Raw genomic sequence first — 23,386 nt, 5'->3', positions numbered from 1 at the left:
TGTGTCTCATAACATTTGGCATTACTTGCGTTGCTCAACGGCTGTACGGTTACCGGCGCTGCATTGATAAAATTTTCCATGGGCTGCTGACGGTTAGATGCCATTTCATCGTATTTGCCCCGACTCGAAATAACTCAACATTGTCCCCGCGCCGACATGCTCTTTCTTGTACTCCCACATGGAACAACACTCGAGGTCAGCTGCAGCCGCCGTCATCCATCCGAGCCCTTCCCTGCGGGGTCACTTGCATCCAATTCATGTATGTTATGTCGCTTTGAGGCACTCTGACTTGAAGTGAGTGAGGGCGGGTGGTTTGACAAGTGTTCTTTGTCTGACTCCGGACCAAGGCTGTGAATGCGTAACGGGCTCATTCGGTATGCAAATATGACAGAAGACGTTGGTGACTGTGACACGGTGGTCCTCTCAGATCTAAGAGCTTAAGAAGAGGGAAAGGCCTGGTTTGCCATGCACCGGGCCTGTCATTTGAGTTTGAGAGCTTTGGAGCCTGTCGCATGGTAAAGAACGTCCAGATACCTTGCAACGGAAGACATGCGATGTGTACTGACGGCCAGGTTATAGCCCAGAGATAGTTTCTTGTTACCGAAGTTCTCGTTAATCTCATTGGCTGCACCTCCCATCCCCATCAACCGACTCGGTGACGCGTCCGTATCCTTCATTTACCACCGGTGTTGGGGGAGTCCCAAGTCTCATTTCTGACTTCAAAACGGGGTTATTACTGCAAAAGCTTCGGCGTTCGGTCGTAACGGGAGGGAGGGGTCATCCACACATCCGGAGACCAAGCGCCCGGAAGGGATCCACGCCCGGCATCGCCAACCTCATTTGCGGGCAAACCCGATTCTCTCCGTTCATTGCATCAACCCCCTCGCAGACGCCGTTCGGTGAGCAGAGACTGGTGCCGGCAAAACTCCCACTCAGAGAGCCTTGGAGCGCGCAGCCTCCACCAAGACAACAACAGCTGCGGCTGAAGATGCCAAGCGGCCAATGACGTCCCGGCTTGGCTGGATTTGAGACCTGTAGCGGACCATCAATCGCCCGACGCCCTGCGACGGGTGACAATCATTGATGGCGTTACACGTGACTGTGCTGCCTTGGGCCTGGCGTGCCCACATCGAGCTGAAGGCGGCGTCAGGTTTGATCTAGCCTGGCCGTTGAAGCTATTGTGTCAAGCTTCAAGACGCTCCTGTAACTACAGGTGGTGCACACTTTTCATGCCACGTTGAAAAGGGATATCATCATATTGCAAATCTCGGAAAGTTTCAGAAAGCCTACAGCACCATGAACTCTGCTCAACCATTGCTTCCCCTTCTCGCGGCCGCGCCGGATCATAACGACTTTGATTATGGGGTATTCTTCCAGGGCGATGAGCTGCTTCTCGGAGACGAGAACGCCTATTCGAGCGAAACTCTCTTAGACTCTCCCCCAAATGGAGTATCTGCATCTGGACATGGAAACCATGGCGGAGAGAATCCATCGCAGAATGCCACCACCCAGAAGCAACGACTCGAAAGGAGGGGACATACGAAAAGTAGAAGGGGGTGTTTCAACTGCAAGCGACGGCGAATCAAGGTGAGACGCCGAGCTGGTGAGATCTCTTGCTAGACTAAGACTGCTCGCAGTGCCAAGAGACACATCCGTCCTGCGGTCATTGTGTCAAGTCGGGACTGAAATGCGAATATCCAAATGCCCCAGCTATCGTACACCAGGTATGTTTAGACGATCGTAGTTTGGGTCACGCGTCTAAGTCGAAGTCATGGCCTCTAGCCTCATCATCAAGTGCCACTGTTCAGCCTGCAAGACATGCGGTTCTTTCAACACTTCATGCTGCAGTGTTATCCACATCACCCCCTAGGGAACGAGAACATCTGGACGCACGAGGTTCCATGCTTGTCCCAAAGTGTAAGTTCCATCCTTTGCTCTTGACGGTATTTTGCTCAGGTCTTATCTCCAACAAGCACGAGTTTCTCATGCACGCCATCCTCGGCATGGCCGCCTGCGATCTGATGAGCACCGACCCGAGCCTTTTGAGCTTTGCCATGGCACACCGCGTCAAGGCCATCAAGGCCATCAAGAAGTCCCTCGCCGAGTTGCCCCGTCAAAAGGGCACGACGTCGGAGCACGCCAACGCGCTGGTGGCGACGTGCTTCGCGTTGACGTTCCAGTCGGTGACGTTCGAGGACGGCATGGCCGAGTACATGACTTTCATCCGCGGCATCCTCATCATCGGCACGCAGATGTGGATCAAGGGCATCAAGCCCATCTTTGTGAACCTCGTCGGTGACGATTCGCACGCCGTGCTGGAGCCCAAGATGGAGGGCCTGCCGCTGATCCAGAAAGAATGGGCCGATGGCGCGGTTGAGGCCATCGGGGGGCTGCGAGGGCTTTGCCGGGATGTGGTGGAGATTGAGTATTTCGAGATCATCATGGACATGGCGACCAAGCTGCATACGTCGTCGTGGGAAGGTGAGCCGCTTTCACATAACCAGCATATGCTGCGTTTTGACATGGGATATGGCAATACTGATGGATGATGGCGATGCTGCATAAGCGTATCAAGCCCTATCGAAGCACTACGGATGGTGGATCCAGCTCCCGCACGAGAAGTTCCAGCGCGTCATCGACATGGGGAACCAGACCATGATCCTCCTGGCGAGCCACTGGATCGCCTTGAAGCAGATCATGACCTTCATCACCAACGTAGAGCACGAGTGCCGCGAGAAGGCGCCGTCACAAGGGAACACGGTCGATCTGGGCATTATTCGCTGGCTGGGGTATCTCAACAAGCAGGTTGACCACGAGCACCTCATCTACAACCAGTGGCCGTTGTGGGTAGAGAGCCAGCTGGGCCGGGATTTGGAATTCTTCGGGAAGAGATTCTGAGGTTGTGAGTGCGTGTCCGGGTCTGTTGTATCATCCCAGCGGTTTCTTTGTTCGAGTCCTCGGCATCGGACGCGGGGATAGTTTCTAGCCTTTCGAACAGTTGCTGTGCTTTGTTTTGTAGCGATTCAAATCGAGGAAGAGGAAAGTCGGCACGTTGGTCAATCTCCATGCCAACCATCATTTTGCTCCGCATTGTACCTGCAAATCCCTCCCCTAGGTGACATGCGTCCGGGGGGGGGGGAGGGAGGGGAGTGGGTTCCGCCTCGGTCCAGCCCTACGCAGATTGATCAACCCGAATAGTTTCCACCAGGCCGTCCGTGTCATTTCCGGCAGAAGGGAGACGAGGAGACAAGCATTTCGGCTCCCATCCAGCGATCGCTGGACGAGACCTCGCCGATCCTCATCTCAAATAGCGGATGATCTCTGTGCCAGCGCGGGGGCGGGGACGTCTCAACCCTTTTGGGTGCCTTGCTGCGAGACCGAGTGCGGTGTGCTCACTCCATCCTCCGAGCCGGCCACCCGCCCCTCCCCGTTACCACAGCGCACCGCCTCTCCGTGGTCGGCGCATTTGATTGGCCGAGGTCGGCAAAACGAGGAATACGGCGGCCGAGTGTGGGGCCGTCGACCAATGGGGCCATCGGGGCCGACGCCCGTATCAGACATGCTAATATGGCGTTGCTCCTCCACACTATTCACCCCTTTCCCGTTTGCGTACTAAACCGCTGTTGAAGCATAAACATGCGAGGAATACGGTGCGGAACCTGGGCGGAGCATGGGGATCTTTGCGGGGAGGGCAATGGATGAGATTGAACGCACCTTTTTCCTCTCCCAAAGGCTGCTGCTGCCTTCGAATCAGCCCACGGGCCTGATGCCGAGCTTACTGCGCCTCTGACGTCCTTGAGGTGTGGCGCTCTCGATTGGACAGACAACACTCGTCAGAACCAGGAGGATGAAGTACGGAATGGCGAGGATGTGCGAAGCGGCGTCAGACGAGGTGCAGCCGCTTTTTGTCTTGCTCCGTACGTGGCATTCCTCGCATTCGCAGCTTGTGAAGGGGCTGTGTCTTCTACCTCATCCATCCTCTTGCTTCAACTTTCATCTGTCGACTTTTTCGCCATCGAACTTGGCTTGCGTCGAGGCAAAATGTATATCTATATAAGGCCCGCATTTGCTCTGTCGGTCAAGATAGCTGAGCTGCGACGGCACCAAACAACTTTGGCATTACCTACCATACACTACATTTGGAAGCTTCAACACTATTCCCTTTCTAGCTTTGACGAAACCCCACTCGGTCAGGATCAAGCTGTCGTCGGCGACACTGCAACACCAGCAACGGACACATCGAACAACCTCCCTCGAAACAGCAGTCGACGTCTGCGTGATTAGCACAGCTGCCCCATCACTCCATCATGCCGGTCCTTGCAGACAAACTCCACAACATCCCCAGTACGTCGTCCCTTCCTACGTACTCGTCCGTGACAGAGATCGAGCTCGCCGAACTCTCGCCTTCCACATCATCCTCCAACCTCCCGCCAACATATGACGACGCGACTGCCACGGCCACCACCGCCACGGTCTCGGCCTCGACAGGCAGAAGAGATGTAACCGCCAGCAGCTCGAGCGAGCCATCATTGGCAGTCTTCGCCCCCACGGTGCACTTCCAAATCGAAACCCTGGGGAAGCAATGGCTGTCGCTGCCCGTCGGCACCCGCCCGGACCCGATCCCGGTCCACCGCGTCGAAGCGGGGTCCTGGGACCCCGGGTCCCTCCCGGCGTACGTCTCCCTCCGTTTCTCCCGCAGCGACAACAGCTGCCACCTCGTGCGGGGCGACGACGCATCCAAGACCCCCGTGTGCACTACACTCTACCGCTTTGGGCCCGGCAGGCCGCCCGTCTTCCGCCTTCCACAGTCGCTCGTCTCGCCTCATGGGCCCCCCGGGTCCCCGGCAGGAGAACCAATGCAAGTGGACGACGACGACGACGACGACGACGACGACAGAGTTAGGGCGAATGATGGGGAACTGGACCTCCCCATCGTGTCCAATTCACTCACCACGCGGGCGCAGCGGCTCAAGACGCCCCTGGGGACCTTCCAGTGGCGCTACGCCTCGAGCCGGGAACGCGCCGCCGCCGTCGAGTGCGCTGACGACCTCCTCGTCTGCGAGCTCGTGCGGAGCGTCGCGGTGGCGGGCGGGAAGAAGACCGAGGAGGGGGCGGCGGCGACGGTCGCGCAATTTGTGCGCGGGCCCGGGACGAGGACCAAGGGGTCCGGTCGCAGCACGGCGGGGAACGGGGGCAGGCTGATGGTTGATCTGGCGCGGTGGACGGACAGGAAGGACGGCGCGAGGGACGCGGTCGAGGTGCTCGTTGTCGCGAGCTGCGTGTGCATGTTGAAGAAGGAGGTGGACCGCAGGAGGATCCAGCAGATGATGATCATGGCCGGAGGAGCGGGCGGCGGCTGAGGTTGTTCTCGATCATTTCCATTGTGTGGCCCTGATTGTGCGGGTTACGTCTGATGATTTCCCATCCATGGTCGTAGATGTTATGCTGCTGTTGCAAGACGCTTGTTCAAATTCCATCTCTCACCATCCCGGAAAATGCACGCTGTCTCTCTGTCCCGTCCCTGGTTTCCCGAACAGCTCTGTTCATCATTGTATTTTGCTCGGTGTTCTCGGTCCATAAGATCCCAATTGCGGTAGTACGTTCTCAGACTGCGTATGTCAAGTTGGTAGTAGCTATTGCATTATGTAAAACTCTTCCGAGAGCAAAGACATGCGATGCTCTGACGGACGGGCCCGTGAATATGGTGCGAACGGTGGTGGTGCTGGTGGTGCCTATGAGGTGTGTGAGGTGAGAACTCTGGGCGGCCTGCAGTCCGGCCACGCCCCGCGAGAGATATGACATTTTTCATTACATATATACGCCAGTCGACCTAGACGCAAATCTTTCGTCATCGATCTTCTCCATTGTGTTAATGTCGGTCCTTCAAGGGGTGTGACGCCATCATCCCTCTTGCAGTAAACGTAGCCCCTTCTCTCACCATAGGACACAGGCGCCTGGACACGAAGTGATGTAGAAGAGCGTTGACGGGTCTTGGATGAATTGGATGAAGGGTGTCCTGGCAATTACATGCTGTAGCCCTTCTTCCAGAGTCGCTTTTGCCAAAGCGGATTTGGTTGACGGCGGTGAGTGCGGTCGTCGTCATCGTAGACGTGCCTATGCATAGATAGACTTGGAAACGGAACAGTATCCAACCGCGGCGGCCACGATCGGTGAGGTCCGGACCTCGAGATTCGAGACATGCACTCCTTCAAGACACGTGTTCCTCGTCCATGGGGAAACCATCGCGACCCACGTGCCCAAGGCCCGAGGGGGTTCTAGATGGTCTCCGTTCCGCGAGGGGTCAACGAGCAGATCACACAAACCCAAGCCCAATCACGAAGGGAAACAGAGCGCGTCACGTCGGCAGGCTAGACTTTATATTGTTCGCGTCGTTTTAGGCCAGTAGGAGTACCTTGCTGGGTCTCCATCTCCGACTAGAACCTCACTCAGTCAACCCACACGCCCATTCCGCGTTCCCACCGTCTCTCGATATAAGCAACCATCTTCTCGCCCAGAGACCCCGATTCTGTTGAACCCTCCGAAATGGGGGCGAAGAAAGAAAACTCCAACATGCGGACACGACACTTCAACCAGCCAACCATACTGACACATCTAGGTCAATGAAGCTGCACATGCCACCCAGGCTCTCTTCGAGAGCAGTAACGGACAGAGCAAATGACAGGAAAAGGACGTCCGTGTTCTTCGTCCACCTACGTCGCAACCACAGAGATGCCACGAGTGAGACGAGAACCGCAAATGTCCATTACATACATGAAAGAAAAGGAAGAAAAAAAAGAGGAGAACAAGCTTCCTCAACAAGAAGACGCGAAATCGTCAGAGAAGCACAGGCCCGGTCGTGTAGGGCCCCTTTGCCGTTCTCTCATACCACCTCCCCCGTTCTTTTTTCTGTTTCCACATCATTGATCGTCTTTTCCGAGTCCATCATCCAACACTCGCGCCCGCTCTTAAAGGTGACTGACACCAACAGGCATCCCCCGTCCAATCACTGGGTGAGCAGTCCCGTGGACGGGGAAGCCGCGTCGTCTGTTCCTCCTTAAGTCGGGCCCGTTATGAGGAAATAAAACAAAGTCGTACTGCGGGGTCGATGCTGAATTCTCAAAAGAAAAAGGAGGTCATTTCAAGTCGTCAAAAATCGTGAGCTCGTCCAGGAATACGTTGTACTACAATCAACAACTCCAGATCTCTCCAGCCCGGCAGGCCACATGTGTGTGATGGCAAAACGTGGCCCGCCAGAACAAGTCCCACCAAGGGCGGCAAACACTTCGCTTGCCCTTAAGTGAACCGCATACCCCTCCACCGGCCAGGCAACTCGCGCTCTTGCACGGCGACGTGGTTCTCCCCTTCGCAGCCGAAACCGCGGTTCTTAAACTGCTCGGGTCCGCACTGCATTACCGCGCCGTGGTTCGAGTTGGGTCTCAGACCTAGCGGCTCGGCCGCCTTGCGCGCGGCACGCGAAGTCCACGCACGAGCAGCCTCAGCAAAGGACCGCCGGGAGTCGTTGGAGGCGATGCTGCTGTGGGTGCTAGCCGCGTACATCGGGTTCGGAGGCGCGAGGTCGGTGTCCATGGGAACAGGGCCAAGAGAAGACGAGGGCGCGTGCTTGGCCAGTTTGTTGGTCGCCCGGTTCGAGTTACTAAACGACCGGCGGATAAAGACAATGCCACCACCGACGGCTCGAGGGGGCGGAGGCGGGGGCATATAGCTGGGAGGAGGTGGCGGGGGAGGCATGGACTCTGAGACAGAATGCGCATGGGACCGTGGTTTACGCAGGCCGGGGATCGAGAGGTCGGCGGACATGCGTGATGCCGTTTTGCGCAACTTCTTGGCGGCCGACAAGTCCTCTTCGTCGTCGAAGCCGCGCTTCCTATTCCCGTCGCGGGAGTCCGGCAGCGGTTGGACCTCTTCCGTCGGCGGAAGAGGCCATTGACCCGAGACGCGCTCGGCGAAGGACTTCTTGTCCACGGGAGGCCTGGTCGAGTACATAGTCTTAGGCGGGTTGATCGACGGCGGGGGTGGCTGGCGAGTGGAGCGGATGGCATGCGCATCGAAGAAGCCGTCTTTCATCAGCTGCTGGTAGCTGGCCATGATCTCCTCTCTGCTGGGCATGCCGGCGCCGCTAGTCGCCAGAGTCGCGGCGGCCGGCGCGCCAATGCCACCGTTGCTGCCACTGCCGAAACCTCCAGCCCCACCTCCTTGGGCGAGAAGCTTGCCGTCCAGGCTGAGAGGGCGCTTAGCCCCCTTGTCCCTGACGAAGCTCAGCTTCTCGCGCAGGCCGCCCCAGAAGCCCTTCTTGCCCACATGGCTGCTGGCCGAGCTGGCGGGTCTCTTAACTTCGCCGTAGGTGACTGTCGGTTGTTGCAGGAGTGGCTGAGATTGCTGATGCAGCGGCTGGTGGTACTGCTGCTGCTGTGGTTGGTAATGAGGCTTCTGCGGTGAGAAGACCCCGGCGTTGGGTGCCTCAACGTAAAAGTCCATGTGGAAACGGCGCGCAATCTCGGAGGAGTCCTCTGGACCGAGAAAATCGATGGGTGGCGCAGCTGAGGCGCGGTCGTTCATGGAACCCTCGACGAAGCGAGAGTTGGCGCGCTGTGCCGAGTTTGCGCGTTTCGCTGTAGGCCGCTGGCCATTGGAGGTGCTTGTGGTATTTGCTGTTGAGCCCATGATCGGGTGGGAGGTCAGCGGACCCAGGGCGGGCGAATCCTCCATGTGCATTGTCGATGTGTTTCGCGATACTCTGTATGTGTGTGTGTGTGTGTGTGTGTGTGTGTGTGCGTTTGTGTGTGTCGACGTGTAGAGAGATTTGTCTGTGATGGCGATGATGGTGTTGGCGGTTCGTCAACTCAGAAGCCCGACGTCCTACTTTCGATTTGTATCAGGGGAGAGGCGCGACGTGGCGTCAGACCCTGATGAGTGAGTAGTCGAGAAGGTTGCGACGCCGGCGTGATGCTGCAGGAGCGTCCGGAGAGGTTTTGTTTACTTTTCCGCCGTCACATCTGCCACAGGCTCCGCAACCCGTGCATTTACAACAACCTCTGTCGTCGCAGGCTTCTTCCCTGCACAGCTGCACGACTGCAGAAAGAGGGCAGAAGACGATGTGCAACGAAACACGGCGATGAAAGAAGAAAAAGGATGTAGAGTGGGGTGGGATGTAGGGAAATGTGGGATATAGTGAAGAAGTTGGATGGAAAACGTGAAGTAGTGGTGGTGGTGGTGTTGGTGACGAGCTGGAGGCGTGTTGATCTTGTTGGACTAGACGGATTGGAAGGGCAACGATGGAACGGGGAGGGGGGCCAGGGATTGGTTGATTGGTGGCCGTTGGCCGCTGGGAGCTACTATTGCTTGTTGCCGTTGCCGCCACTGTTCTAGGTAGGAACCTCCTCCAAGAGGCACGAACTGGTTGCTCGGGCAAACAAAACGCGTCCACAATTGTCTTTCCCCTGGGTACCTACGGTCCCTACCTAGAGTAGGTACCTGGACGCGACCCTCCCATGTCTGTCCCACTTGGCGTGCTGCTCTTCGCCAAGGCACCCTCACCTTAAAAACTGGCCTGAGCTTTGGCCATGTGAGGTTTAGACCTCTTTTCCTCCTTCCTTCCTTCCATCATCACATTGCACTCTCATCTCACCTCCATCCCATCCATCCATGAACACTATTGTTCCATTGCGTTCGAGAGCCTCGCCGTATAGTTGCTTGTTCTGTTGGATCTGTCGCGTCTCCAACGCCGTGCTACAGGCTCCACATGCCTCGTTGCGATATCCCCGGTTGAGTACAACCACCACTCACAGAAGCACTTGTGTGCATCTGGCCAAGCTTCGAGGAATCTGACTTGATCAGCACGGTGCATCTCCATCACCACCATGGCCGCTAGTTAGTCACGATGTTCTTCGCAAACTTTCGCCTCACTCTCAGCTTACACTCATCTCGATCCAAGCAAGTCTTAAGTGCTGGACGTCTCCATTTTTCTACGCAGAAGCAGCAAGAAATAGATACATGTGAAGCTAAACCAAGTCCCACGTCCCTTTGCCCTTGTTACTCATTGGCCGACTAACAGTTGCCATTGGACGCACATCTTCATGGGCCTGACATTCGTTTCGTTTTAGATGCCAATCTGAATAGTGCCGAGGCCCCAGCAACAAAGGCTGTCCTGCCAAAATGTAATGATAAATAACACATATGAAGAAAGAAGTCAGATCGCTCGTGGCTAAAAAAACAGCCGTAATGATCATAGGTAGTGTCGAAATGTTAGTATGCGTAGATCAAACATAAGAAAATGCGCAAGGTACGCCGCCGATAGTTTAAAGGTTCAGTAGGCAATTGACCCTTCCGTCCGTACACCTCGTTGCCCCAGAACGCCTGATGCCGGATATATCCCTTTCCAAAGAAGAAAAAAAATCCCCAGTGAGAAGCTACCAGAACGCGAAAAGTGCCACACCTGCTCAAGGCAAATACGAGTTGTTTTGCCTAAGCTTGCATGAGCCATCAGCACGCTTGTACTCCATGTTTTCTGTCGGTAAGAAGCGTTGATTGTAAAGAGCACTGGCGTGGTGGACGTCGTGGTGGACGTCCTGTTGGCGTTGTCTGTCAAACAGAGGACGCGTGTCCTCGGCGAACGTATCTCCGTAGCCGCGCTTAGCGCCTGCACGGGCAACCTCCGGCAACTGGTTATACATCGAAGCAGGAGCAGCCTCAATGGGGTCAGTACGGCCTGTCAAGTGAGAGGGCACCGACGTAAGCCTCTCGATGGAGGGAAGCATGGGCGGAAGCTTGGTGCCCATCTGAGAGGGGGTCTCTGACACAGGGGCCAGCTGCCGAGGGGGGAGCGAGTCTCTCCTGTAGCCAGGCTCACGTCTGGCCATGTCCATGTCCTTGGGGCCGTGAGCAGAGCCATAGACGGAAGGGGATGGCGGCATCACCATGGCAGATGGACGTCGGTCGTAGGAATCGCGTGGCGTTGGCGGCGGGTTGCTCGCTGCGTACTGCGAGCTGGGCCGACTCGAGTAGACGTAGCCGGAGTTTGGGTGATACGGTGAAGGCTGGCTCGATTGGTAAGAAGCCGTGGTCGGTGAAATGGGCGGCGGCTGGACCGCAGGTTGACCGTACTGGTGAGGGGGGTACGGGGCAATAGAGGCATCGGATCCAAATCGCAGATGAACATTGGTCGATGGTGCCGGGCCGTACGACATGGGCGGCGGCGGTGGTGGCGGGGCCTGGAACGTCTCAACAATGGAAGGCCTCCGCTCAGGGACCGACGGGTATGCAGCGCGGTGTTCGCTGCTGTTACTAGACGATCGAGCTCGGTATTGATCGGCGTTGCTTCGTATCTCGGGGGTTTGCGTCCTCCTGCCGTTCCTGTACTCATTCTCGGGGTTGTTCTCGAATTCGTTTCCGGTGGGTTTGCCGTCACGCCTCCTCATACGAACGTCGCGACGGATTCTTACACGGCAGCCCTGCTCCGATATGGTCTTGCTCAGGCTCGTGCTCTCTGTAAGACCTGGGAACTTCTTGGCGCTAAAGACACTGAAAGGCACAGACTTGACGGCCATTCTGTACAGAAAGCTCGGATTGATGGCCTCGTCGGACGAATCACCTTCGGGATCGCGGTCCTCATCCTGCTTAATATCCTCGTAGAGATGAAAGACCAGGACGTAGCGTCCCTCATGCCGAACTGACAGGTCGGGGAACAAAAAGTAGCCAGCTTCGGTAGGTCGGTCCAGGTAGGCCATCCCGGACACAGGCATACCCGTCAACACGGGAGCCAGGGCCGCAGCGGGGGTATTGACGCGCCCATGAGCCATGGGGCGAGCAGGGCAGAGTTCGGCGAACAGGAAGAAGTTTGCCTTGTAGCTGAAAGTGATATCTCGCGCTTCTTCTCTCGTGGGGCCCTCGTAAACATGCAGCTGTACAACGGGAGGTGGGTCGACAGGACGACGGTCGGCGGCAGCTTAATATCGATGTCAGAAGGCCCATAGAGCACACAATGGGCACGTCAAGATTTCTTACTTCAGGCCAGAACCACATGCTCGCGCACGCTCGGGTTGTTGCAGAACCTTCAGTTCATAAAATTTCCTTGGGCCACCTCTCGTCGGTCTGTCGGTATAGGACTCCGACTCGGCTACGGCCTCGAGCGGAGGGCGGTGGGCAATTAAAGGTGACATCGCAACCTGGTGGTGAGGGGGCTCGTTCGATAGTGGTAAATGATGGATTCGTTCCCGTAAATGGGGTTGGGTAATCTGCAGCCGTGCACCAGCCTGGTTGAGCGTTAGAAACCGAGTGGACGTTGAAGTGGCTCATGCGTCATATGAAGTAGACCTCAACGATGCCTGCGGTGTCCTCAATTCAAGAAGAGTCCGACAAGCTGGGCGCTGCCCCGGCAGTATGGAACGCAGGGTGCGAGGCCGTTTTCACATCAACAGTGAACGACTTACCAAGCACGCAGCAGCACGGTACGGTGGCGTTTCTGGGAGATAGCAATCCTTCACTTCCTTCCAAATAACCAATCAGTCGAGGTTCAAGTCTGTAAGAGTCGTGTCAGCGATGTCGATGGTGATGACAGCGACGGCGAGGTAGGTTGTCATTAAACACAGGCGACTCGGTGCGGTTGGTGAGCAGGAGGAGACGAGGGAAGAGCGACGGGTGGGAATGGGGGTTTGATGAGGGAGAGCGATGGGAGAGTGGGACAGGGTGGGTAGAAAAGAGTGGGAAGCGAAGGAACGCAATTGGCTTTGGGGTGTCTGATGGCTGGGAACTTGGCTGGACCGGGGTGAGAGAGAACTGGCTCGGCTCGACTTGGAGGGATGAGGGGAGAAGTAAAGACACATCGCTTGGTACCTGCGTGGCCTGGTACCTAGATACCTACCCAGATAGGCATGCATGAGACGATGGACAGTGTGGAAAACTTGAGGGCTTGGGAGCACTGAACAAGGGACCGCCGGGGGGGGGGCTACGGCTTAGGACCAGCCAGAATTGGCTCAGCCTACCGAGGGCGGGTGACAGTGGACAGCGACTAGCAAACCGAAAGCGCACATGGTACGGATACATAGACGGTAGTTATGGACAACCGACACTGTGAGCCAGCACTGGGTGTGAAAGAGGAGTCTGGACAGTGGAGAGGGACCCAACGCCTCGGACTGGGGCCCTAGCTGACTCGGCGGTAATTGTAAGGGATCGGATGACAATCATTGCCGCTCCATGGCCTAAACTCAGAACAGCCGCTTGACTCTTGGTTTGAATGCAGAGAACCCGACCGAGGTGCCCTGCTGAGTCAACCATGTGCTGTCTCGGTCGCCCCCTGAGAACCTGCTTTGTTCTGTGTTCGCACAGTCTCTGTACGCCCACAAGCTCGCTCGACCTGGCTCTATTAGGGTGGATGGCGCCGTTCCTCCCATGCATCTCACGCCAACCCACTGAGGTAGCGGGCGTTGTGTCTGCTCAACTGGACTGAAGGGGGGAGGGGGGGGCACGACGAACGCTAGACTCAGATCTAGTCCCTATCCGTCAAGCACTTCGTCGCCCGCACATGGGGCGATGCGTGTTACGATGCTTAGCGAAGCACTGGCTTGGGGTTCTTTTGCAGGGCGGTTGGCCGTCGGCCGCTTCGAAACCGCCAAAGAGCGACGGGGTGTGTCCGAATGTGACCGCATCACAGCCTTTGGCTAGGCAGTTACAGAGTACGGATGTACCTCGAGCAATGCGTGGGAAGGTTTGGCTGATTCCCGAGCGCATTGGGCCATCACGATTCACTAGTCATCATGACTGGCCCTTCTTTCCCAGCCTGGTGGTTCAGAGCCTATCTTTCGTCAGTCACTCGCTCCCAAGTTTTAGGATCGTCCAGTGGCAGGCCAGACAGATACGATACTTTTGCTTAAACCTTTTGTCCCCTTCTTTTCATTTATTTTTTTTACTCCGCCCAACATAAAGAGCTGGAGTCTCAGGATCGCTCTCGAAAGCACATCTGTTTGTTTGCTGCCAGTCTGTGAGTTGGGTACACTACGCCTCGAGTCTCGAGGAGTCTCGACTCGAGACGCCTCTCAAGTTCCGAGATGCGAGATGCATCCGGTACGCGGATCTCGTGCACACACTAGATTTATGCCTCAGCCACTCACCACCAGATTTCCCGAATAGTTCGACGAGACTGACTGGTGGTTGGCTTGCTGCATAGCTTGTTAGCCAAGCCAAGCCAGGGCAGAGACAGAGACACTTCCGCAGGAAAAGAGAAGAAAAGAAAAGCAAAAGGACAATGTAAAAATCAAAATCAAAGGGGTGATTGGGCGAGCTTCCGTTCTCTTTCCTTAGCTACCCGAGCCCGCCCACTCAATCCAGGGATCTCTTGTCCGTCTTGCTGCATCTGCATCTCTGCTGAGGCGCTGGTTCGCTGCAGCTCGCAGTCGTGTGTGCAGACCGCAGATGTACTGTAACGACCTCGACTCAGCCGCGCAGCCTTCTTGGCCCATTGTGTCTTTCCTCAACACTCTCACATGCCAGTCGTTATTCCCATCCCCGGTGGTATCCATTCGGGGCCAGACAGGCCAATCCCATGCCATTTCTCGTCCCAGCCCTTACCCATCACCCTTGCTTGCCACAATGCAGGCTCAAGTTCAAGCCCAAACAGGAGATGCTGGGGTCTCGAAAACGCTGCCAATGAGAGTTGCTCGTCCGCGAGGGTAGCCTGTCATTTGGGTTGCAGTTACAGTACGAGAGGGCAGCGGGTGACGAGCCCGATGTGATTGCTTGCTTGCTCCCCTCTTTGGTGTGATGTAGTTCGTCGCGGCGGTCGTGGCCGAGGCCAACATGCTGCTGCGAAAGGCGCCCGCCAGGGTGAGACATTCTTTCTGCGTGCTGCGAGACCTGCTTTTGCATCGGTATGGAACTTAAAAGAAGCGTGCGTTTTGCTCCGTGTGTCCATGTCGGCAGAACTTGGTATTATCCTCAGCGACAACACCATCTCGTCCGGTCTGTCAGTCAAGTCATTGGCGGAGCTCAGGCTTCCGAGAAGCTGAAGTATCCGTCGCGATCCGGATCCCACCGCGTATATCCGTACACAGCGCGCATGAAGCACTGTCTTCATGCCAAAAAAAAAAAACCCATTCCAAGCCGCTTTTTGGGGTTCATTCGCTCACACTGAGAGGCGAGCACACACCGAGAGACGTGCTTACGCTTCAAACTGGGTTGAACAGTCTCGGACGATAGCGTTTGCAGCGGGCGTTCTGTGCTGAATGGAGTGCCGGCCCCTCGGATACCAGTTGGTCATTTGCTCCACCCCCAGCCAGTACGTGCCAATGCTGAAATCGGATCATAGCTCGTGGCTGTATTGGCCTGTCCTATCGACGCTGTCCCCCGAAAAGCCAAACCTCCATCTCATCTCTTTGTGTAGTGTGTGCCTCAGATTGAGCTTGGGTCAGGTCTGAGTCGGCCAAAGTTTGGAAACAGCTTTACCGGTCCCAATGGTGGGCCGTAGCACCCGAGGAGCCGTTCCCGGTTTTCGCGCATCCGATGTGTGTTTTGTCCAGCCGGTAACGAGTAGTGAGTGTCGGTGGGCTGCGAAGTCCGTCATGGGCAGGGAGGCGTCCTATGGGTGGAGGGCACGATTCATGAACCCTGATGAACGAGGTAAAGTGAGCGTGACCAAGAACATGCCGTCCGCCACCGGCGTTGTTTCCGATGACGTATCTTGCGGTGCTGCTCCAAGGGATGTCATGCCGAGTGTCGACATCGTGGAGAAGCAAGAGACAAAGGCGTAAAATAAAACAAAAAGCATAGAAGGAGCTTAGTAGCCATCTGGCATCCGAGGTAGACTGAATCAGTCGAAGCGCTAGCCAAGGGCTCCTCCGAGTGATCAGCATCTACCGAGTTCCCTGGGTCCCGCTAAGGAGATTTAATCACATTGGCATTGGCGGAGGAAAAGTCGAAATGAGAATGATCAGGGTCAAGGCATACGGGGGACTGTGGGCACTGCGGGATGGACGAGTTGGCAAAGACTCGAAGGTGGGAGGATAGGTACAAAAAATGTGTCTGTTCGGATACTTACGTACATGCTACACATAGGTACACACGGTGCCAAATTGATACGCCGACAGGCTGTTGCGTTCGCAGGCGCCCCCGATTCTTGCAGCCAAACGACAAAAACAAAACAAAAAAAGCAAAAGGGCGGGGCCGATCTCCCCCCCCCTGATCGAGTCCTCGAATGAAATAGGGCCAAGGCGCAAAGCCGCCAACCGGCCGAGGCGACGGATAAGGAATGACTGGTCTGGTTGATGAAGATAATGGCACCCGGTACGTGTGGCAGTTATTGATGAAGCAGTAGGAAGTATATCCGTACGGTATTCGTACTGGCAGAAGAGAAGAGACTGAGAACTGGGAACAAAACCGACTTGGTTTTGCGAACGGGGACACGGTGGATTTGTCGGGACCGAGTGTGTTGACCGGGCTGGATTGCCAAGCCAAGATGACGGATTCATCCCGTCTTTTCGGGCAGCGACCAGGCGGCGCTTGGAAGAAAAAAAGGGTTGAGATGAAATGCATTAGAGCGACGCCGCAGATCCTGTGGTCAGCATTCCCGACACCATTAACGCTGGGTGTTTGTTTGGTGGTGCCTGGCATGGAGATGAACCTACTGCGTTTGGGTATGTGGGAGGTTATCGGGTCGCGGGCCAAGCACCAGCAGATGACTATCGGACCAGGAAAAACGAAGCACAAATTGCATTGTAATGGGACAGAAGATTCTCTCTGTAGTCGAGGTGTATGCGTGAAAGGCCGGTGAGGGCTAGGCGGCGCTGAGAAGAAATGGAACAGGAGGCTAAAATTGCTTTGCCACTTCCAGTGCCATAGACATGGAATTTTTTCAAGGAGGGGAGAAGGGGAGGGGAGGGGGAGGGGGAGGGGGGGCCGCTTTGTCCACCATGTCCAGGACCATAGCTTCGGGAGCTGAGTGAGATGAGGTGAGTGGTCAGAGAGGAGGGAAGGGTGTGTCGGGTCTTGGGTCTGCTTAGGGTGGGTTATGCAATCCGCAGCATCGGGTAGCTGCCATCCCAAGGCGTCATCTCCCATTGGCGAGGCAGATGCGCGACACGATGTGCGTTGCGGCGCTGACGTTTGAGCCAGAGCGCGAGCCTGAGAAGTGGATGGGTGGTCTCCCTCCAGGCCCCCCCCCCCCCCCCCTACACTAGAGCTTTTCGAGCAGGATCCGTCGCGTTTAGCCGTCCGTCCCCGCCAGCGCTGTTGAGCCTGGCTCGCCTGACAAGGTATGCGCAAGGTGTTGGCCATGGATTTGGGAGCCCTGCATTGGCTTGAGCGCGCAAACCTCCCTGGAAACTCCTCACCAGCCCCCGGCTCCGGTCTGGTTTTACTGTGCGTGTTGTACTTGTACGCGGTTTCTTTTCTTCACCTGGGACTCAGCTTTGTTGCTCGATTCTCGTCAGTGGTCACAGTTTCTCTCTCTCTCTCTCTCTCTCTCCCTGTTTCTGATAGAGTGGGGATTCAGTCAGACCTGACTGGGCGGGGGAGCCCGGGAGACGGATACGCTACGGGAAACGTCGCTCACCCGGAGGCCTGAGCACCCTCGAGAGACTTAGCCGGCCCGCAGACGGCGGGGAGCCCACAGCCAGCACGACCTCCCTTCTGAAGCCCGCGTACAGTGGGACTGCAAACCTCCTTCACGCGCGTAGTATTTAGATGGAGAGGAGACAGCCATCAACGCCTCAGCAACTGCGCAACGTTCAAAATCTATGCCACAAATACCCGCCCTTGCCTCCTTCCTCTTGCCGAGCGCCGGCAGCGACAAAGGATGAAGGGTAGACAGCAGCCGCAAACTCTGGTGATGGTTGTGACTTTTCTATTCCACCCAAATCGCCCCTGGCCTTGCTTGACCTTGATCATGTCCTCGGCGACCTTTGGTACCTAGGCCGTAGGTATCCAGGTACTTGATCGCCAGGTAGCACGGTGTCTAATGCTGCGGCTCCACATGGGATCCATCTGTCATCGGCCCCTGACCCTCGTTGGGCCTTCCTGCCGCCAATCAGAAAGGCGTCTTGTGTCCGTCACTCCTCTGCTCTTTCCTTGATAGGTTTTGCCAGCGTCTAGCCGAGAATACCTGTACAGGTACAGTGCAGACAACATACCCTCCCGTCCCCCCTTGCGACCCTCTTTCCCAATTGTCCACTCCAAATGTGACCTCCCCCTCAAGGCGACGACAATCTGGCTCCACTCTATGATTCGATTCGCAATTCCCGGATTCATACAAAGTCTTCCGGACCACATCCGGCGGCCGCCCAATATTGTGTGTGGTGTCGAGGCTTCACCTCAAATGCGACTTGTTCATTGATAACAACTGTGCAGTATCCGTGTACACTGATATTTTTTGTATTCGACGGCCATGCCAGCATTTCTCCCCTCTCCGGTTCCGAGAGACAGAATCGTGCCTATCGAACAGCTGCCAATCGACGAGGCTGGAAAACCCGCATCTTTCCATCTACGGTGTGAAAGCCTTTCCATCCCGGACAAACATGTACCAATCGACCGGGGCTTCATGCGAAGTCCGAGGCAAAATGCTCAACGCCCTCAGGCGCCACCGCATCGACAACCTCAATAGTATCGACCCCATTTGCGGCATGGCAAACACGCTAGGGTTTTCCAGAACTCATTTGCCATCCTGGCAAGCCCGAGAAAGCAAACACCAAGTACCACCCGCATCATTCTGTAATCTGCAATCTGTGAGAATGGTGAGGCCAAGATCGACCCCAAGAGGCCCTGTCGACGCCCGCTATTGCCCCCCTACATGCGCCCACGGGCGCCTCCTGACTGATGATTGATCACTTTTCCAGCCTGGCCTCGGGAACGCAAGGCTGGCCCCATCTTGAGTCCGAGCCACGAAGCCTGCCTGGGCTCTGGCTGAATGCCCCCGCCTGAGGTTCTGTTTCAACGACATTGCAACGTGTGGTCACCAAGTAGGAGTCTACGCTCCGTCCCTCCCAAGTGTGAGACATGGCACGCAAGGGAAAGAAATCAACCGCCCATGCCCAAGAGAGCATAAATCTTCTCGTGCCGGGCACATGCACAATTGTTCGCTTGACCTAGTCGCCAGAAGGACGACGGCAAGCCACACCATCAGACCAGATCAGGAATCAACCCTCGCTGCGTTTCTCGGCAACGCCATCTCAATTGTCTGTCGTCTTTTGTCACCTTTGGGCTTCGCGTTCCCACCGAGACGACCATGTCGCGTAACACGGTGTTGCAGCTGATCTTCTGGGCGAGGGAGCTGTTGGGTTGGCTCGTATCTTGAAGTGCTGTCTCCCGTCGGACGGCATGACCCAGATCAACCCCCGCCGCCTCTCCTCCAACCATTGCCCAACCTGATGCGTTCCGAGCATTTGACCGTCCTGCCTCATCGAAGCCTCAGATTGTCTTGTCACGGTGGCACAGCATGGCGCACAAGCACCACATCCCCCCCCGGTCAAGATATCCATACGCGAAGCAAGCAAACAATGACACACGCTGCCCATGTGCGCGATGTCGATGCCTCGAGAATGGCAACCTCTCTCCGCATGATATTTTGTACGTGTATCCTGTTGTGCGGTTTAGAACCTCATTCCTGTGTTGGAAAGAGGGATATCCATGCCCCGCGGTAGGGAGACGTGAATGGCGCTTACTCTTGGAGCTTTTCGCCATCGCCCCGTTGACTGCGGTTTGCACGGTCTTCTTTTTCTATTGGCAGTCAAGGAGTGTCTGGGAAACGTTCTAACCAGTGCGTTGCCAGCGATATGCGGTCGCCGCCACAATGGGGCAGCTGTTGTGCGAACCCATCCACTGGACAGGGACTCCCCGCGACGCAGTCGAACCGGTATTGCGCCGTCCCTGGGCCCCGATTTCTCTTTGAAACCGATCAAGGTCGTTCATTCTTGACCATCAGCCTTTTACTTGTGTCCGGATCAGAAACACACTCAAAGTCTGAAGCTACAGGATGCTGCTAGAAACATGTTTTCTTGCGTGGTCTTCGACCGGACATGATACCGGAGTTAACTATCTGGGCGCGTGGCCTGTGATTTTACTTTCGCAGTGCCGAACCGGGGACTTTTCGCATAGGAAAGTTAATGTGTTGTTGAAATCAGTCGGTTTCTCGGACATTAGCACCCATGGCTGGCCCAAGAGACCGTGGTCCACGGAAGAAGGAGAGAAAGGGGCTGGTGGTTGACGCTGTCTCAATCCCCCCTCCTTCTCTTTTTCTTCCTCTTCCTCTTCTTCTTCTTCTTCTTCAAGAGAGAGAAGGGGGACTTGTTAAAAGTCGTACCAAACAGTTGTTGAGGCATTCTCTCATCCCATGTATCTCAACAGCAGTTGGTCCCCCTTCCCCGTGCTCCCTTGATTGAAACAGGAAGCTCTTGACCAGAACCGGGCCCTTGCCTGTCGGATCAAGTCACAAACGTTCGGCCGCACTTCTAAAGCGCGAAACGGCGAAGGGGTGCAGGCTTGACCTCGCGATGGCGTGTGTGCGTGCGTCCCTACTTGTCTGTTCTGTCTCGAATTCTGCATGCAACAAATTGAGACAGAGAGAAGAAGCTCAGACTGTTTTGAAATGCCCAGGGCTTACCAATCACTTATTCAACCCTTTGTCACTCTCGGCTGTCGTATGGTGACACTTGTGATTTTTCTCTCTTATGACGGTATTCCCACTCGGCGGAGTGCAGCGCGGTTGGTTGTACGAAAAGCGAGAGAGGGAACGAGAGAATGAGAGGCACACCACATGTTCATGCCGCACTGTATGCGCTGCCAACGCATGAGACGCCTGGACTCTGGACTCTCGCGACGAGATGCCTGTCAACGCGTATCGTATCTGTCTGTCGGGCTTTATGTGCGTGTTTCCAACATTTGACTAAAGTTTCCACGTTGGAGGGATATAGAGAGTCAATTTGAAGTCTATAGATACACACACACACGAGCGCGCGCGCGCACCCAAAGAAAGGTCCTGGGATTTGAGCATCTGAATGGTTGTAGACCGTGACTGTTCCAGAGTCGCATGTTGATGAGATGTCTCTGCTGCCGTCTTCCCTCTCCCCCATCCGTGCAGTGGTCTGGTAAGAGGGGACGGGGGTCGGATCCCAGCAGGGCGAGACGTGGGACGGCTGAGTCGACGTCGCGTAGTGAGTTTCGGGGGTTTTGTATGCCGAGTGAAAGTCGTTTTTATGAGAAGGATCGCACGGGATGGTGATGGCGACGTCGTCTCGCGCGGTCCCGGTCCCGTCTTGACATTGGTCTCCATTTAGGCAGCGGGCTCCTTGCCCTTTTGTTTTTCCCTTTTCCACGGGGAAGATTTCTGGGTTGATTTCATAGGCTGAGGGCCGAGGGGCATGATGACAGGTCCATGTATGTCTTCCTCCGGGGACGCAGTTGGCCGCACACGAGGGACGGGTTCTTCTGTGGAAAAGACTGGCTTTGGGCGAGGGTCTGTCCGCAATGCGTTGAGCGAACCCGTGGTCGTGTCTGAAAGAGGATAGCCGACGGGTCACGCGGGCGACCTACACGGGATGTCAGAGACTGGTTACGGGGTACAATTAAGATAGTGGCAGAAGAAGCGAGTCAACGGGGAGGTTTGCATCGCTTCGTGCCGTCCGGAATAACTGGTTCCTTGATTTCATTGAAGCTGTCTTTTTATCAAGTTTGTCAGAGTGTTTCCCTCAAGTCGGCGAGCTAACATAGTTCGTTCTGCACTCTGCCATCCTCGGGAGGTGGTTCATTCTTATGGTTGATATCTTTGTCGAGCGAACATTGACTCGGAGGGGACAAACCGATAGCAAAATAGCCAATCTTGCGCTGTTGTTGGGGACCAACTCTTGGGCGAGCACGAGGGCGAACACGAGGCTTGTGTGTTTCCGTGATCGAATTTGGTCGAGCTAAAATCAGTCATTCCTAGTTGCCATTCGTGATGGCTCCAAAGTCTGCCAGTTGAGTCAATGTCGCTGGAAACGATTCCGCTCGTCCTAGGCACATTTACTATGGGAATCTCTTGTGACATGCCGTTCACACTTGCCTCCTTCCTCTCCGGGGGCCTGTTTCCCCTCCCTAGTGAGCACATTGGCAAATAATACGTAGGACTGGTGTCAGTAGTTGATTTTGGTATTGATAACATTTATATGTAGTTTTGTCCGCTTCCAGCAGCCTCGCCACATATGATGATGCAGTGGACTTCATCGTCACCGTGCAGGAACGGTGGCCAGACCGGAGGTCTGTTAGATTAGGTTTCAGCGTTGCTGGCTCACGGCAGCGCACCTGTGTACATTCGCGGAAATCCTCGTAGAAAAGAGGAGGCCACTCGGTGTGCTTTCTCGGCGTCCAAGCCAGAATTGTCGACCAGCACTTGATAAGCTTTGACGAGGATGTCGCAAACCAGAAGTAGTTTGTTTTACACCTGGCTGACAAGCACTTACTTGAGTCTTCATTAATGACTGGGAATCGGCACGCTAATGGCAGAATGAGGATACGTGCCTCGTGTGGTGGTCAACGGCGGCTGCTTACTACTTGATGGCTAGTGATGGATACCGGAATGGTTTGGAGTTGAAGCTGTAGAAGATTGCTAGGAGCTCCGGACAGATATGAAGTAAATTCAGAGATACCGTAGCCCCGCTCAAGTGTTTCTTCCCTGTCGTTCGAGTCTTGGAAGCCATGATAGAACTAGAAGATGAGTGTTTCGGACGTGGCGGGAGTCCACTCCTAGGAAGTGTTTGATGTTCACTCGTCCGGAATTCTACTCGGCATGGCACTAATGATGACCTGGGTGCGGGTTGGCAACGAGCCTCATTCCTTTACTGTTTCATGCAATAGGTAGGGTCAAGCTTCTCTTTACTTGTTGTTGACTGAATATTCGGAACCGCCATAACCGTGCCTCCAAGCACGTCTGAAGAAACTCTTGCTCCCTCAATGCTCAATGCGAAGCTGTGCATCTCTCGTTCGTTCAGTCTTTCGAGCATACCGTCAGTGGGTGGCCATGTTTATTGGCGAAACCGTGACATAGCCTAGAAGCCTGGCTGTTGCAATAAAGGTACTAGAAGTGGTATTCTATCTCCGCTGGTGTCCATGAACTGCTTAGCATCGGCCACTGATGTGTTGAAACGTAGGGGGCACTGGTTTCCGGAAATATCAATTATCACAGCGGATAAATCGCCATCCTCAAATCGAATTTCGAATTACATATTACCGGGTCCTATTTCCCATCAAGCAGATATCTTTCGCAGGCATAAGGGAATATCGAACAACAACGATAACGAGGGTATTTCCGCTCCATACTCCGTCCGGTCTACACACCACAACGCGACGACATTCTCTGTTCCAGAATCCATACCAAAACCAGTGTCCATGTTTCTTGATACGTGGTAGCTTGCGG

General features: G+C 55.4%; 5 protein-coding genes across 5 annotated transcripts; 3 read left to right on the top strand and 2 right to left on the bottom strand.

Moving 5' to 3' along the window:
* Positions 1-1,296: 1,296 nt before the first annotated feature.
* On the top strand, positions 1,297-2,898 carry CH63R_12736 (C6 zinc finger protein; the record flags this gene model as incomplete). Its single annotated transcript, XM_018307710.1, has 3 exons — positions 1,297-1,587; positions 1,638-2,481; positions 2,567-2,898. The coding sequence occupies 3 exons, from the start codon at positions 1,297-1,299 to the stop codon at positions 2,896-2,898; spliced, it is 1,467 nt and encodes a 488-aa protein (XP_018152127.1).
* A 1,409-nt stretch (positions 2,899-4,307) lies between these two features.
* CH63R_12735 (uncharacterized protein) lies at positions 4,308-5,360 on the top strand (the record flags this gene model as incomplete). The annotated part of the gene is made up of 1 exon (XM_018307709.1): positions 4,308-5,360. The coding sequence occupies one exon, from the start codon at positions 4,308-4,310 to the stop codon at positions 5,358-5,360; it is 1,053 nt and encodes a 350-aa protein (XP_018152126.1).
* Positions 5,361-7,293: 1,933 nt separating this feature from the next.
* Positions 7,294-8,733, bottom strand: CH63R_12734 (uncharacterized protein; the record flags this gene model as incomplete). Its single annotated transcript, XM_018307708.1, has 1 exon — positions 7,294-8,733. The coding sequence occupies one exon, from the start codon at positions 8,731-8,733 to the stop codon at positions 7,294-7,296; it is 1,440 nt and encodes a 479-aa protein (XP_018152125.1).
* Positions 8,734-10,457: 1,724 nt separating this feature from the next.
* On the bottom strand, positions 10,458-12,176 carry CH63R_12733 (Sexual development activator; the record flags this gene model as incomplete). The annotated part of the gene is made up of 2 exons (XM_018307707.1): positions 10,458-11,962; positions 12,035-12,176. 2 exons carry the CDS (start codon positions 12,174-12,176, stop codon positions 10,458-10,460), a joined length of 1,647 nt encoding a protein of 548 aa, XP_018152124.1.
* A 3,393-nt stretch (positions 12,177-15,569) lies between these two features.
* CH63R_12732 (uncharacterized protein) lies at positions 15,570-15,758 on the top strand (the record flags this gene model as incomplete). The annotated part of the gene is made up of 1 exon (XM_018307706.1): positions 15,570-15,758. One exon carries the CDS (start codon positions 15,570-15,572, stop codon positions 15,756-15,758), a length of 189 nt encoding a protein of 62 aa, XP_018152123.1.
* Between the last annotated feature and the right edge of the window lie 7,628 nt (positions 15,759-23,386).

Source organism: Colletotrichum higginsianum, chromosome 9, assembly GCF_001672515.1.
Source record: "Colletotrichum higginsianum IMI 349063 chromosome 9, whole genome shotgun sequence".
NCBI classification, from domain to species: domain Eukaryota; kingdom Fungi; phylum Ascomycota; class Sordariomycetes; order Glomerellales; family Glomerellaceae; genus Colletotrichum; species Colletotrichum higginsianum.
The sequence above is the reverse complement of the archived record's forward strand: the minus strand, read 5'-3'. Positions and strand labels throughout refer to the sequence as shown.